General features: G+C 42.2%; 1 protein-coding gene across 1 annotated transcript; it reads left to right on the forward strand.

Annotated features, from left to right (window-relative positions):
- The first annotated feature begins 225 nt into the window (after nt 1–225).
- On the forward strand, nt 226–14,062 carry gabra4 (gamma-aminobutyric acid type A receptor subunit alpha4). The gene is made up of 9 exons (XM_020453181.2): nt 226–738; nt 972–1,090; nt 2,136–2,203; nt 2,351–2,571; nt 2,791–2,873; nt 4,538–4,681; nt 4,991–5,143; nt 8,404–8,660; nt 10,461–14,062. The coding sequence occupies exons 1-9, from the start codon at nt 653–655 to the stop codon at nt 10,995–10,997; spliced, it is 1,668 nt and encodes a 555-aa protein (XP_020308770.1). The 5' UTR covers nt 226–652; the 3' UTR covers nt 10,998–14,062.
- The last annotated feature ends 2,564 nt before the right edge of the window (nt 14,063–16,626 follow it).

Raw genomic sequence — 16,626 nt, forward strand, 5'->3', positions numbered from 1 at the left:
CCTTGAGTCTCATCAATTGCTTTAGATAAGGTGAAGTGATGGACTGATGCAGAAAATGTTGATTTTGCACGGAAAACTGAATATTTGACATACACACACAGTCATATTTGGGGGGTTTTCTCAGCGTATATGGCTTAGCATATGGTCCACTCTAAATGAAAAAGTTTAACAGCAATTTTGTCACCATTGCTTTGGGGCGAGGGTGTAACTAAATACAAGCAGTCACATCCTGATTTGAAAGCTGTTGGTCTCACCACTGGATTTATTGCGCGGCAGACGCACAACACAATTTTGCCATACAACATTTCAGCGCAGAACAGTGCACCGTGCACGTCTATTCTATTCATCTCTCAAGTCAAACGATGATGTGAGACTGGGGGAGAGCATACATACTGGACTGGTGGATGGATGCCAACAACTGAGAGAAGAAGGTGTTTGGTTAAGTCATCGAGCGAGAGCCTGAAAGGTGCGCGCGTTCAGATGCTCCGCTTGCACGGGCTTTTTTCCCTGGCAAGAGAGAGATAACGGGAGATGCTGCTGGAGTTGCTTTTGTGCCGTTCCGCTCTCTCTGTCTCTCTGGCTTTAATCTTTCCTTGGGACAAGACATTTGCCTAAGGGAGATGTGAAGAGGCTTAAAGTATGGCATGCAACGATGGTTTCTGCCAAGAAGGAGATGGTGACTGCGATGTACCCCAGTTATATTTCGACTCTCTTCTACCTTTTCTGCCTGACTGCTTGGTGAGTTTCTAAAATACATGATCTGGGGGGCTGATTTTCTCCTGTTAGATTGGCGCGAGCTGCTCTGGTGCCGCTGTCCATGGTCCTGAAGACTCTAGGTGCTGAAATCCAAAAGTGCTCTAACTGTGTCATATGGTTGTGACTCCCAATTTTGTCATCCATAGCCTGGGTATCGGGGAAGCTGCTGTCTTTCACGATAACAAACTATTTTGATTATTTGTGTCGTTTTTCAGTGTAAAGAGAATATCTGGAACGATAAAAAAGGATGAGAGAATATATCCCGAGAATTTCACACGCATTTTAGACCGACTCCTGGACGGGTATGACAACAGACTGCGACCTGGATTTGGTGGTAGGTACCTATCTGAAGCAGTGACAGTTTTCGGCTGTCGAATGAGTTTCTATGTGGCTCAGAGATGGTCGAAAATTATTAGCACTATTGTGCCAATGCTATTGAATAGTTTAGATAGGGTATGAGGTTGCGATCAAAATTACATTGTATTATTCAACCAGAGCTGTTCAATACTGTTTCAAGTGAAACATGTTGCTCTACCGAGTTACGATCACTAACGACATTCCATGTTTCAAAAGCTGGTCGTCATGAATTGAATTAACACTTTCTTATATTCACTGCTTTGACTCTTATGTGCGACTGAAAACGGTATGCTATCTTCAAATGTTTAAGCGAGTTTAGTTATGTAATCGCTGTGGAAAAAGCCGCTTAATGCACAATTTAAGTAGAAAGAGTGCAGATGTACTTTTCGTGTCTGTCAAATCCTCCACGAGCTCAAAGTATCAGACGCACGTTTAAAGACTATGCATTTAACGAGAAGTAACCTCTTTATCGTTCATTAGGCCTACAGCAATGACATATGACATGCATGTCGTTGTGCTTGAAAATACCTTAAGCTACGCTCTTCAACTCAACCCTAAAAAATATTCCAACTCAGGGCGGGTAAACTTCAGAACTCACCCTTCAAGAGTGCATAGCATAGGTTTGATACTGATCGGCTTGTCCCAGAGGTTTATGTTTTAAACCTATTTAGCTATTTTGCATTCCATTATATGCGTGCTTAGAAACTGGTGCAGGTTGTTAGGTAGTCATAAGCTATAGGCTATTGCATACAGGGCATTGTCGGCTATTTGGGTTAGTCGTTTTGGCACACATCCACACAGCACTACCAACCCAACGTTTGGCCCATGTTAGGCTGTTTCTGGGGTTTCATGTTTTACATATTATTCCAGGCCTACAGGTGAATACAGGTCAAATGAGGGTTGATGCTTAAAGGGTGGACTAGCAAACCAGAACTACTAGTCTAAGGTCTATTGGGGCTGTAATGGGATATGCCTAGGATATTCTAGGGATTGTGAAACTGATTAAATTGTTCTCTCAATAGGTCCAGTGACAGAGGTGAAAACAGACATTTATGTGACAAGTTTCGGGCCTGTCTCTGATGTTGAAATGGTATGTACCAAATCAAGAATTTGAAACAGATGAGTACCCGAAAATAAGTTTGACTGACCATGCACTTATCGTTTCATATAAGAATGAAGTCCCAAACATAACTGTTTATTTCTGACATTTGCCAATTTCTGTATTTTGCTTCCTCAGGAGTACACCATGGATGTGTTCTTCAGACAGACATGGATGGACAGGAGGCTGAGGTATGAGGGGCCTATCGAGATCCTCCGCCTCAACAACATGATGGTCTCCAATGTGTGGACTCCAGACACCTTCTTCAGGAATGGCAAGAAGTCTGTGGCCCACAACATGACTGCCCCCAACAGGCTATTCCGCATTATGAAGAACGGCACCATTCTTTACACCATGAGGTAATACATTTGCCAAAATGCTTTACACCCTGATGCTTACATTACCCAGCATGCCAGTGTTACAATGCTAAGTGCTATTCAGCCTACCTACAGTATCCATCATAAAAGTAGGGCTCCACTGTATAGATATGATGCATGTTTGAGTTCTGTTTAGACGGGTCCCAACTCTCTCCAACTCACATTGGTTCTAATATGTTTGGGTTTATGTGTCCCCAATAGGTTGACTATCAGCGCAGAGTGTCCCATGAAGCTGGTTGACTTCCCCATGGATGGACATGCATGCCCTCTCAAGTTTGGAAGCTGTAAGTATGATATGACAATGTACATCTATTCTAATACTGTATCAGGAGTGACTTGATGAAGTGGTTCTTAGTCCTTGTTCTGATGACATGCATACTTCGGAACACGGTGTATTTATTGACATACACCCCAAAGCAAATCCACTTGTACTGTTTCTTAGTAGATCTTAAACCTGACACTGTTTACGTGCTTACATGCTTTCATAGTAAACTCATTTGTCCTTTGTCTCAATTCATTTAGTATGCAATGTTTTAAAAAACCTATTTATACTTAAATGCACTAAATCTGTCCAAGTTGACTAATTGGGTTAGAAAAATATACCATTCTATTGTAATACCATTACCATATGAATTGTCAAATTCTTCCAGCTTTGTCATATTTGAGGATTTCAGACATATTCCCAGAGTGAGAAGTAATTACTTTTCTGACTAAAATGCTAATAATACATTACATTCTTTTTGTACCAAAAACAGAACAAAGAAACCCAAAATCAGCACTATTATTCATAATGAGAGGTCAGCAAAACAGTGACTTATCTCCGATGAAAGGATCTCTCCAATGAGCCTTCTTTCTTGTCAGAAAACAGTAGTGATTTAAGATAACATCTGCTGAGGGGAAAACAAAAGAAAGGAGGAGGAATGAAGGATGGTTTTCCCATGCACTTCCCAATCCTCCCCCAATCTGTTATCAGCAATTGTGACATTGTAGAGGTAGAGGACAAAATAGATTCCTCTGTTATCATTCTGTCACATTACTCTTGGTTTAAGATAGTACCTTCCCATCCTCCCATCCCATCCTCCCATCCTGGCCCAGAGTCAGTAGATGTTGGACCCGATGGTGTAAAGGTCAGAATCCCTCTCCTCGCCCCTGGTTAGCTCAGACCTATTCCGGTTCTCTCCAGAGCTGGTGTGTGTCGGAGCGCCGCGCAGCTTTCCGCTCCACAACATGCCCCAGCTGGCCCATTTTCCCGGCGCAGTTGGTGTCCTGCCGACTTCGAGTCCCCTGTGGGAAACGGCAAATGAGAACAACGTAAGGGGGCATGCGTAGCCGGAGACAGACCCTAACATAAACCCAAGCCTGTGTTCTCGTTTTTCTTTCAGCCCTGTCTTATAGGAACTCTCATGTCACATTTCACTGTTTTTGCAACATCTTTGCAACGTTGGATATGCAAAAACATTGTACCAAAGAGCTCGTGAGACCGGGTAGTTTGTTAAAAAGCCAACTCATTGCTATTGCCATTGTACTACTCATTTTCAATCAAATTATGAGGAAAAGATATCTGAAAAATACAGAGAGTGTACCATTTGAGGTAATCTTCAACATTTGCATGTATTAAGTCAGTGAGTGAAGTGCAGATCAAGTGGGGAAATCATGTGTGACTGGACTTTTCACCATCACGTCAATATGTCTCTTTCAAATGCATTGTGATCACCTGACTAAATGGGGGAGATAGAAACATTTCTCATGTTCACAGAGCTTAGAGTTATGAAGAGGATGTCACCGGCTTACAGTAGTCATTCTTTCATAAACTTAAACGTGACATTCTCTCTATCCTATAATAAATCCTCTCCTCTCTCTCTGTCTCACTCTACAATTTAGAATTGGCCTCAACCCCCCCCCCCCCACTTGAGAGTTTAATCCAAATCTTTTCCTTCTCCACCCTCAGATGCATACCCTAAAACAGAGATGATCTATACCTGGACCAAAGGACCACAGTATTCAGTGGAGGTTCCCCCAGAATCATCCAGCCTAGTGCAGTACGATCTCATTGGCCACACTGTCAGTAGTGAAGAGGTCAAGTCAATCACAGGTATGATGAGCTGGTGAAAAGCTACTTATCATTGGTTAGATATAGTAGATATCCCCAACTCTGATGATGGTGATGCCATTCTTTGTCAATAATCATTTACATTTCTTCATCAGTTCTTACTTCCGTTTGGAATGTTTTCTCTACAGTGGCTTTGTCCAAATAACTGTTTGACACCATTTACCTCAGAGAACAGAGAAAGACACAATAAAAACCCCATGCTACCAGAAGTCCATTATTTCCTGTCCTCTTGCTCATTGTCTCATGCCAGTCATGAACTAATCAACTGTGATATCTATGGCTATCCGCCAGGTGAATACGTGGTGATGACAGTGCACTTCCACTTGAAGCGGAAAATGGGCTACTTCATGATTCAAACGTATATCCCCTGCATCATGACAGTAATCCTCTCCCAAGTGTCCTTCTGGATAAATAAGGAATCAGTCCCGGCTCGAACAGTCTTCGGTAAGTATTACTCACAAATCCCGCCATTCTGTAGAATACGTCTGTTGAGAGGCAGAGAAGATGCAAATGTGAAGAGGGAAGTGCCTCTTCTGTGCCGTCTCTGTCTCCATTTTTTGTAGCTGTGTAGCCAGAGCATTCGACGTTCTGTCTTTAGCCTCTCACACAACGATTAATTAAATGTGTGTTATACTTCTATTTTTGTTATCCATCAAAGTGGCAGTTGCATTTGCCAATACGCCCACTTGTATAGAAACAGAAGTGTTCGGTCCCCACTGTGGGTGGAGTCAGAAATGAAAGAGTACACCTTTAAGCTGGGAACCTTGTGCACCTTTCATGGAATTAGTGTACTTTACCAGATGTTCATCACATATCCTCTGTCTGTTTGCCTGGTCTCCTATCAATTCCACACCACCTTTCCCTTCGTTGCGTAATCAGACTTTTACAAGTGCTCTGTGTAAATCTGCATTTCTATATTGCATAATTGAATATCCATTTCTTGTATTATAGTCTTCAGTCTTATTCTTTTTCATGCCCATTTAGTTTGCTGAACTGAAATTAACTTTAGCACTTAATTAACCTCTCCTGGAATTTTTCTTAGTGAGTTGTAGACATGGATAGAATTTTAGCTAGCTTGTGACTAGTACTTTTTAGACGGGACTAATAGAAAATGAGCCAAACTACCCTGTCGGCTAGTAAAGTGTTTCTCTTTTGAAATATCCCATAGCACAGATTTTGGACACGGGCTAGTAAAAATTGCTGTCTACTAGCCTGGCTGGCCAGTGCCCAAAATCCTTCAATTCCATGCCTGGTTGTAGAGGATTAGCTGTGTAGGATAGGGTCCTTTTAGTATAGAGAAATCTAGTGCATGTGGCTGAGTAATGTAAGGTCAGTGGTTTCTGAGGTGTACTGTTGTCCTCCTGCTAGCTTCTTCTATTTCTTCAATATTGATTGCTGGGATGTTGGTTATATGGGTGATTGCTGGGGTGTTGGTTTTATGGATGATTGCTGGGGTGTTGGTTTTATGGATGATTGCTGGGGTGTTGTTTATATGGGTGATTGCTGGGGTGTTGTTTATATGGGTGATTGCTGGGGTGTTGGTTATGTGGGTGATTGCAGGGGTGTTGGTTATGTGGGTGATTGCAGGGGTGTTAGTTATATGGATGATTACTGGGTGTGTGTTATATGGGTGTCTATGAGGATGTGTGACTTTCATGGGCACCACTGTAAAATAATTGGAGGATATTTTGTTTGGGAAAAGTACTGTTTTGGCTGATCCAGTGGGGTTGGTAGTTGAAAATACAGTAGGTTTAATGTCATGTGAAGGTAATTGCTTTTTGCTCTTGCATGTGTTGATGGAAATATACATTTCTTTATGAGCACCCACTTTTGGCACTTTGTTACATGCTACTCCACATGATGTTGGTTACTGCATCTGTTTCATCTGTGGGCCTATTCATTTAGCCCGCTGACTTTCTTTCAGGGACACATATCGCTGACTCAATGGGTTCTACTCATATCTCAGCAGCTGTAGAGGCCAGTGTGTGTTATTCCACAGCCACATTGATTCATACAACGCTCCAATGCATCCCCTCAGTCCCCTCCCGTCTCAGTGGCAAGCTAATGAAACTGTCCAATATGTGACAGGAGGGTGTCGTGGGAACATAAATATTGTTGCATTGGCCAATCCCCCGGGCTGTGGGGCTGTTACAGTTCCTCTCGTCTCTCGCGTGTGTGTGGGAGTGTGCACTAACGTACAGGCTGACTGGCATTTTCTTCCCTTCTCTCCTCTTCCCACGATATAACGTTCCATTTTCTGACTCTGTGACTCCAAGCCTGGCACATATAATGGTTGTAGAGGAGGGAAAAAATATGTTGACTTGAGGGATGATTAGCAAAGCTCCCCCTGGAGGCTCAAGGTGTTATTGTCTGGTGATGTTGGAATTTGACATTGACGTCATATAAAACTAGCCTGGTCTCAGATATGTTTATCCAATCAATGTCTGGCATGACAAAGGCCATAGGGGTTGGCAAAACAGCACAATGAGATCTGGGACCAGGCTAATGAAACTGCCTCCGCCTCTTGAACATGCACTGGTCATGTTAACCATTCTGTTCCAATCCAAGCAACCTTCATTAAAGCAATGAGATCCATTCTGTCCCAATCCAATACATGTTATAGCAATGAGACCCATTCTGTCCTAATCCAAGCAATTTTAAAGCAATGAGACCCATTCTGTGCTAATCCAAGCAACCTTAAAGCAATGAGACCCATTCTGTGCTAATCCAAGCAACTCCAAAGCAATGCGTTCTAATCTTAACAATGTGTCACAAGATAAGGAATGAAAATGCATGTATTCCAATAGAAACAGCCATTATTCAAGCATTGGATTGTAATAGCTCATCTGATTAAAATCAGTCACACCTCGTTAATCTGTATCAAGAACGGTTGTGATCTGATCTCGCCAATTAACCCAATGAAAGACACGAATATGAACTAATATCCTAATATTAAAGCTAATATCTACCTCTGGATATTTCGTCCTCGGAATCATACATTACAGAATCGTCCGGTGGTCGGCTGAGTTTAAACACATAATTATGCTGCGAGTCACGTCAGAGCAGGTGGCCTGGCGGTACATATTGTGTCATATCTCTAACATAAAGGTGACTTTCTCTAAATCACATTTATAGCTATTTGCTAATAATCCCAAGGACATGTGACCTACAAGTTTACTGTAACTCCCCAGTTATTGTAATGGTATGATCCTTGGCGCAGGTCGGATTGGTTATTGTTTAAAAAGGAATTAGAGAGGAGGGAAAGTAGGTATGCTACGGGGTTGCTAGGGCAATCTCATTAAGAGGGAACGCATTGGAAGCAAAGGTCAATAGGTCATCGACTGGAGGTATACAGGTCATTCTAGTGTCTTTCATGTGTTTTTCATATTTAGCATTAAGGCTGTCATGCATTGCTTTGTGTGCTGAATTTTCTAAATCATTTTCATAGATTTTGTAAGAAGTTGTACACCTGAACTAGCACACCTGATTCAATTAGTTATGTGATTGATGATTAGTTGATCAGTTGAATCAGGTGTGCTAGCCCTGGAACAGATCAAATACATTGAACAGCTGGGGGGTCCCTGAGGAAAGGTTTGAGTCATTCTGATATAGAGGATGGTTAGGCCTACTGTTTTAGTTTAGTGTGTTGATGTAACTTGTATTATTTTGACTACAGCCAAGGTTAAACTTTTTCTCATTTTCAGGCATCACCACAGTCTTGACCATGACCACGTTGAGCATCAGCGCGCGCCACTCCCTCCCCAAGGTCTCCTACGCCACAGCCATGGACTGGTTTATTGCCGTGTGTTTTGCCTTTGTCTTCTCCGCCCTCATCGAGTTCGCTGCCGTCAACTACTTTACCAACGCGGAGATGGAGAGACTGAAAAGGAAGCCGGCAAAATGCCCACCGGCCCCCCAAACAACCCCAGTGAAAGTGAAGGATATGGAGGAAGTTCTGCAGGTGAGACTTCCCTTTACCCTTCAGAGACTGACGTGTGCACTCCCCTTGCTAATTTGTTTGCTAATCTCATCAAATGGAGATTCAATTCCAGTCTAAAATATCAGCGATATTGAAAGGCCATGTTTTTCAAACTTTCCGATTTGCTTTAAAGACTCTTGTGACAGATGAGAATTAAAGAAGCGTTTACAATGACTGGCATTTCATTCATCACATGGTGATCACCCATTCAAAGAAATGCATTGGAAATGTCAGACAATACTATAACTGAAAGTTACTTTATCATTGATAGTTTGAAGTATCTCGCCCCCCCCCCCCCCCCCCTCTTTCTCTGTACCGCTCTTTCTTTGTACCCCTCTTTCTCTCTCTCTCTCCCCCTCTCCATGGTAGCATGAGCTAGAAGCATGATGACGATTCACTTCCTGAAGGCCAAATAAGAATCGTAAATGGTGAACACACATTAAGTTTGGCCTGTTTAGAGTACAGCTGTCTGCTTAGATCAATGCACGCCATTTGTAATCCAGCGCAAAGGCTTAGCAATATTATCCCTAAAAATTCTAAATGTGCTCTGAATGTCCTACATGTGCTTGCTTTCTTGTGATTAAAAAAGACTCTCCAGCATTTTAAGATACACGTGTTTTGAAGACATGCTTTATAGAATGGGTAACGTGTTAAATAGTAATTATAATAATTGACCTATAGTTGCAATGTGACGCAAACATGTTGTTGTTCAGCATTTTACAATCTGTTCTCTTGAAAGCATATGCGTGCCTAAAGCGTGTGTAATGGGGTTTGACCAAACATGTTTTTATTGAATTCATTACTCCATACATGTGATCTATCAGGAACACAATCCTACATTTGAGGGCATTACATTGGGTGTTACATTTCTTGCGTCACAGTCCAACTGTTGATTGATGGCTGAAACCCACCAGAAAACAGCCATACATTCCCCCTGTGTGGCCCGAAGACTACTTAGTTTCTCTGTGGATCTCAAATCCTCGTGTGGAATAATCTCGCCTGAATGAAGTTTAGTGACAACGGCACATCAATGGATTAGCAGGTTGCCACGGCAACGCAGCCGGGTCACGTGTGTGTGTGTGTGTGTGTGTGTGTGTGTGTATAGGTTTCAGATGCCTCTTTTCCTAGAGAGCCGTGGCCCCAGCCCCAGTGGGGAAATCTGCTCGGCATTAGGCCCTGTGGCGCAGATTTTTCTAAGCATTACCTTCCAGCCATAGTGTTGTCAAACTTAGCCTAGAATCCACAGTTCTCCGCCTCACATCTCTCAGACAGGAGGCCATATGGTTAGCTGTTTAGAAACATTCCATTGGGAGTCAGTGGGGGATTTATCACTGGTGAGGCTGTGGTTAGAGTGCAGCAGCACCCTCTACTGGGGTTGCCAAGCCTGAAATACTATGATTGCTCTCAGGAGATGAGCTCTTTTGCTGTTTTACTGTACTGCCACACCACCCCATGGAACAGTGCTTGTGACATAAGTTTGTGTGAAATTACTGAAAGCCTACCCAAATAACATCTTTGAGCTGGGTTATTCTACCATACAGACTAAAGTAAGCCAGTCATATTCAGGCCCATAGGCCAGGTTTAGAATGGGAGGTTTCTGGCTGTTTTATCCTGATAGTCCTCTAGCACGGAGAGGTCTATATAGTTCATATTTATCAGCACAATACCATTGTCATATTTTACCTTCCCACAAAGAATTAAGTGAATGTCTAATTTCAGTCAAATGTCTGTTGCACAGTTCACTGCAATATGGGTTTCTTGCTTATTTTTCCTCCTCCACAGCATAACCCTGATACCAATGGGAACCTTCGCAAACGGATGAACTATATGTCCCAGCGAGACATCCAGAATGCTGAGTCATACAGCACAGCAGCTACAGGGGTAACCAGGAGACAACCCCAGTCTGGCCAATCGTCTTCATCCACGGGGTCGACTGGGGACACCATCATCCTACCCCACTCCAGCCCCGGCCCTGCCAGCCAACCGAACACCTCCTTCACCACCCTGTCCGTCAAGAACACGCCCCCGGCTCCACCCACCACCCCGACAATACCAGCCAATCAGAGCCAGCCCACTGCTGACTCCTCCCTCCAGGACCTCCTAGGACCTAGACTGGAGCACATTCAACTGATGGGTAAAAATGAGCCCAAGCAGTCGCCATGCTCCCAGCCGACCACCACCGGTATGGGCGGGACCAGTAAAATCGATAAGTACGCTCGCATCCTGTTCCCAGTGTCCTTCGGAGCCTTCAACATGGTCTACTGGGTGGTTTACTTGTCCAAAGACACTATGGAGGCCAAATTTCGAGGCCAAATCTAGTTTCTAGCTCCTCTAGGGGTGATCTTGGGAATCATTTTCTACACACTGTATAGTGACGGGATAACAACAATGGGTTCTCTTGAATCCTATCAGAGCTCTGGAGAAACGAAAGATGACATGACAAGGAAACCAAACATGCTGGACAAGAGCCTTAAATAATTACACCTAGGAATACTAATCTCAGAACATCTGTTTCATTTTCTAGAGGGCTTCTGAGAATGCGCATGGTAATACAACCATTCCAAATATGTCTGAATCAAACAAATCACAACTAGGCCATACCCTGAGTGGCCATATCCAATATGCAATACAGTAACGGTTTGATGGATTGGTTAGTTTTAATGTTAGTAAGTACGGTCACTGACGCAAAATACAGTAATTACTGATCTTAGCGAAAACGGCTAATAGATCCCTCTAGTCTTAGCAGGCATTATTACAATGACAAAGGATTAGGAGTCACAATATCGCTGAGGGTGAGCCGGACACGCTACAAGTCACAAGGTGTCAAGAAGAACAGAGATGCATTGACAAGCAGATTTGGGGTGTATATTCTCCCTTACCCAGATATCTACTGGTGTTTATCAGTATGTCGTCATTTGTTCTGGTATCAGATGTAGATCCATTTTTGTCCACTCAAATCTACTTTGCACTCCCAAGCCTGTACAGCGAACCTCGACCAAGCTTTGTTAACAAGAGTAGAATGAGGTTACCATACATGCTGGCCTACTTTGCTCAGTACCCTACAAACAACATTTCCAGGGGATAAGGTTCCTCTAAGCCCTATTAGTTCAATATTCTGAGTACATTCTCTCCAACAACATTCTAGGGAGTCTTTGGTTGAATGTTCAACTATGAAATGATGTGTGTTTCTTTTACGTGGTCTGTTTCTGGAACAGTGTATTAATGTATTCATTAAACATAAAATAAGAATATTGATAACTCACAGAGGAATATATTGTAGGAATCTGGTGAAACCCTTTTGTTTTAGGAACATTTCCTCTGTTCAGGGATGTTAATTTCTTTGCATATGTGGGGACCTGATTGAGGGTTTTCATGGGCCTTTCATGTGCGGCACCTGTTATTGTCCATCATGAGGTCAGAGGAAGGGTCATTCCCCATATCATCATTTGTTACATTGGTGTAGAATGCAACTATGAGTCCATCAGAGACCACAAGTTATGTCGGTTAGGGACTTGAGAGATCGGGAGGAACATGTATAGTGACTATGCAATTCTCTCTGGGCGTTTCCTAGTGCATTAGCCTTGAGTGCTGAGGGTCTTTAGGGTCCTATACCAACTTTGGATAGCTTTCCACTGATAAGGTACAAAGTTCCACATTTCTCAGTCCTAAATGTGCTATGTCCATGGCATCTATGCAACCTCTCTTATAGTAAAAGTATACTGCTGTCTCCCTGAGGACAGCTCCGCTCTCGTTATCAGCTGAGGTGATGTCATCTGCAGAGGCATGGTTAGTGACTTTCCTAATGCCTGGTTTCCTGCTAATGGCTATTATCACCCAGACAGGTCTTACATAGTTGGCCCCTCAGTCACTGTTGACATAATAGTGCATTAAGTTCCTGCAGATGGGGCTCAAAACAGAGAGGCTGATAGACAGCTCAATATGTCTGCCTCAGCCTCATGTCTCCTTGATGCACTCGTGTGAAATTGATTCTGCACTCCCAACTACACACACACAGAATCACACATCCACGTACAACACACACACTCTTTAAGGAACTTGTTCGCAACCGGTGGCATGGTGTGTTTTGATGCATTTTGTGTGTTCTTTTCCCCAGCTGTCCCCAGTATTTTCTCTCAATAACACACCTTGCCTAGTGATTGATCAGGTGTCACGGGCAGTTCGCCTTGCTTGTTGAAATAATTTCAGGCTAGACTGCGGCCGGCTAATGAAAGTTGGGTCTTACCTAAAGAGCTCCTGGTTGCTGTGTGGGAGCAGCGAAACAAGTGTAGCGAGTCTAGTGTGTATATGCAGAGAGCACTTGCAGAGGATGTGGTTGACTGGTTACGTCTGATACAAAAGCATCCCCCTGGGTGTTCAGCCACAGTACAGCAGAGGGGGAGGGAGGTCATTATGCAGGCCCAATAAAGGAACACATCGACATCACTTTTATTCGTACAGGCCCTCCGTATGTTTTGGTCTACGTCTTGAATATCTAAATGAGACTGCTTAGAAGAAGACCTGCGGATATGATGTGTTAACTCACCGCAAACCCAGGGCTAATCTGTCCACCGCTTAAGCCCAATGGTTGAATAAATGTGGCCCCTAAAGATGTTCTCTGACATGGTCCTGAAGGTCAGTAGATCAATTGATGGGACATAAGCTAGTTATAAAAGCAATGTACTTTCAAGTCAATAATATGTGCGATTACTTTTCAGTGTAATTGTGTTTTACACAAAAGACTTGTGTGGTTTGTTATGTGGCAAGCATCATTTCAGCTTGGAAATCACATGAGGCTTCCTCCACCAATTTGAACATGTCTGTCATACTGGACTCAGATACTGAGCTTTGTCTTTGTTTTCTGTTTTAGGGATGATTTCACAGACTTAGATCAGCCTATTCCTATCTACTGCCACTGGAAGAGAATCCGATTTGTAATTGACTTAGCAATGTAAGTCTTTGTCTCTGAGAATAACTGGAGATATTTTTTTTTCATTGTACAAGCAGTTATGTGAGCAAATATCCATAAATGCTCCTTGGACTGCCTCCAGAACCAAGCCCAGGCGAGGAGTAAAACTGCGAGAGGGATTGGGATGGCATACACGTAGGTGGAATAAAAAAAGGCATTGTTACTTCTTTCCAAGAGGTTAACCCTTACACAAAATGGTGAACTCCTGACTGTACATACTCACAACAATAACCGAATGTCTTTGTACAAAATACTGACGTTGTGTGTTTTGTAGTCAAGAGAATATTTACCATTGCAATTGGCTATGCAAGACGAACATGTTAAAATTGTGACATAGTGCAGGTGCCCATTCTGGGCCTTCTGAGAGGAAGTGACATCACTCTCAGCCAAATAAACAGAGTGCATAATGTGACATTGATGGGTCTGGTTTCTTGATCTTCTCTTTCTATAATGTTAAAGTAATTCATATGTTATGTGGTCAGTCATTAGGCTGTCATTTTCCCAGCCACATGTCTTCACCCTATTTGGTAAAAAGGCTTACTGTGGTGCACAAAAGAATCTGTGAATCTCTTGGTATAAATGTTTAATGGCATCCATATCAGTACAACTTCAGTCATGGTCCTCAAACCTCACCCCTTGCTCAGGTAAAAAACATCAACCATCCAGTTCAGTTCTCTCTGTTTTTGGACTTCCTAACCCTTATGGCTAAAATGTTAGTAAATGCAGTGACAGCCCTGGCCTTAATTTAATAATATATTGCCTGTAAATAACATGAACAGTTTGTTGGTGCTCGACTTGAGAGGTAATTTCACAAAGCAATTAAAGCATAATTAAGAAAAATGACTTCATAGATGGTTGGCTGAGGGCTTGTCATTGACAAGTGCCAGGCAATAAGCTGAGGGGCTCTGACTCATGCTTGTTATAACCTGCTGCTGCTATCCCAATTTTACTCACATCTCACTGGTTAGCATGTCACAGCAGTCAATGATGTGTAAGCAACTCGACAACAACCCCAAACAGGAGTGACATGAGAACATTTCTCAATTAGCGGAGTATTGTGTCTGAGTACAGTCTTGGCATTTTTTTTCATGACCCAGAACAGTTTTGACTGGTCATGTAGCCCATTTATTTTTGGGGGGTTATGGTAAGACTGTTATACGTTTCATAATCAAGGGTTATATTTCGTTTACTTGAAATTATTGGAATCCTACTTTGTTTCCTACCCCAACTTTGTTTCCTACCCCAATATCAACACACATCCTCCTCGCTCCTCCCCCAGGTACATAAAAAGGCATATCATTTAGGTCAGTACACTAGTCTGTCCTGCTTTAAATATGTTTAGTGTTATGCCCCCTGCTGACATGTAATGATGTTACACCACAAACTTAAAATAATGTGGGAGCGGTCATTATGAAGTCTTATCAAGATTTTATACAGTCAGAATTTTCTCTGTAATATGTCTTGCTGTCTAACCTAAAAAAGGAGAATTGTGCATTGTTCTCTTAGAAAAATTTAACGTTTCAGGTGAAATAGACAATAGAAACTAGGGCAGGGGTCTCCGGTGGTGGAAAAAGTACCCAATTTTCATATTTAAGTAAAGGATACCTTTAAAAGAAAGTGACTCAAGTAAAAGTCACCCAGTAAAATACTACTAGAGTAAGTCAAAGTATTTAAATGTACTTAAGTATCAAAAGTAAAAGTATAAATCATTTAAAATTACTTGTATTAAGTGAACCAGATGATTTTCTAGTTTATATTTTATTTTACAGATAGCCAGGGGCTTAGGGAATATTCCTAGATTGATTCAAGGTCAAGAGAGGGTTAGGGAACCTGCGGTTCTTGGACACCTAACAAGTTCACACACATCCATACACTTTCCCTTGTTGTTCATATATTTAGGTTATTCTCAAACCTCAAAGTCCAATTTTGATGGGGATTTTTTTAAATGTTCATTCGATTGACTCGTAAGTGCGTCAATAGACTCTTCTTAAGGATTGGACCCTTTTTTTCAAATTTTGCCTAAAATGACATACCCAAATCTAACTGCCTGTAGCTCAGGACCTGAAGCAAGGATATGCATATTATTGATACCATTTGAAAGGAAACACTTTGAAGTTTGGGGGGAGTGGGTGGACACTGATCCCGTAGAGGTTAATTCACATATGTAATTCCGCAGATGAATCATACACAAGACTGGAGGAGAGAAGAGAGTAAAATTATACAGAATATGTTTCTGTATGGATTTATCGTTTCATGATTTCACCTGAAAATCCAAGTGGGGAGAAATATGAAAGTTTGGGAGTGTCATTTTCAGGCATGTGCCAAGCCTGTTCCCTAGTTGCGTCTATGTAATCAATGTTCTTTATTTTGTACCTCATCATTCCGGTTCATATCAGGGGAAGCATTTGGGGTTGCCATTACACTTGAGCAAACAACTCAAAAGCTACACCTCCATTATTTCTAATTATGTGCAAAACATGTTTCATCATTTAAACAAAATTATTTCAGCGAGACCTATCCATGTAGGTGTGTGTAACCCGTTTTAATTAATGAAGGTATTTATTCCTCCTAGAGTGCATACTTAATTGGAGTGCAATAAGCAACACCTGCAACTGAGGAAAAGCTATACATTTGTGAAGCACGACAGAGTTCATGTTACCATCTCGGTCAGGGCACAGTAATCATATGCATTTATTAAATATTGCAAAATGTTTAACAGATTCATGAACAACACAATAACAAGGTACTGTAACTGCCAAAATAAAGGACCCCCCCCCCCCCACCAACATAATGCATCTTAATAGGGCGTTGGGCCAACACGAGCCAGAACTGCTTCAATACGCCTTGGCATACAGTAGATTCTACAAGTACCTGGAACTGTATTGGAGGGATGCCACACCATTCTTCCACGAGAAATGACATCATTTGGGGTTTTGTTATTGGTGGAAAACGCTGTCTCAGGCGTCGCACCAGAATTCTTTT

The sequence above is a fragment of the Oncorhynchus kisutch genome, linkage group LG19, assembly GCF_002021735.2.
Source record: "Oncorhynchus kisutch isolate 150728-3 linkage group LG19, Okis_V2, whole genome shotgun sequence".
Lineage (NCBI taxonomy): Eukaryota > Metazoa > Chordata > Actinopteri > Salmoniformes > Salmonidae > Oncorhynchus > Oncorhynchus kisutch.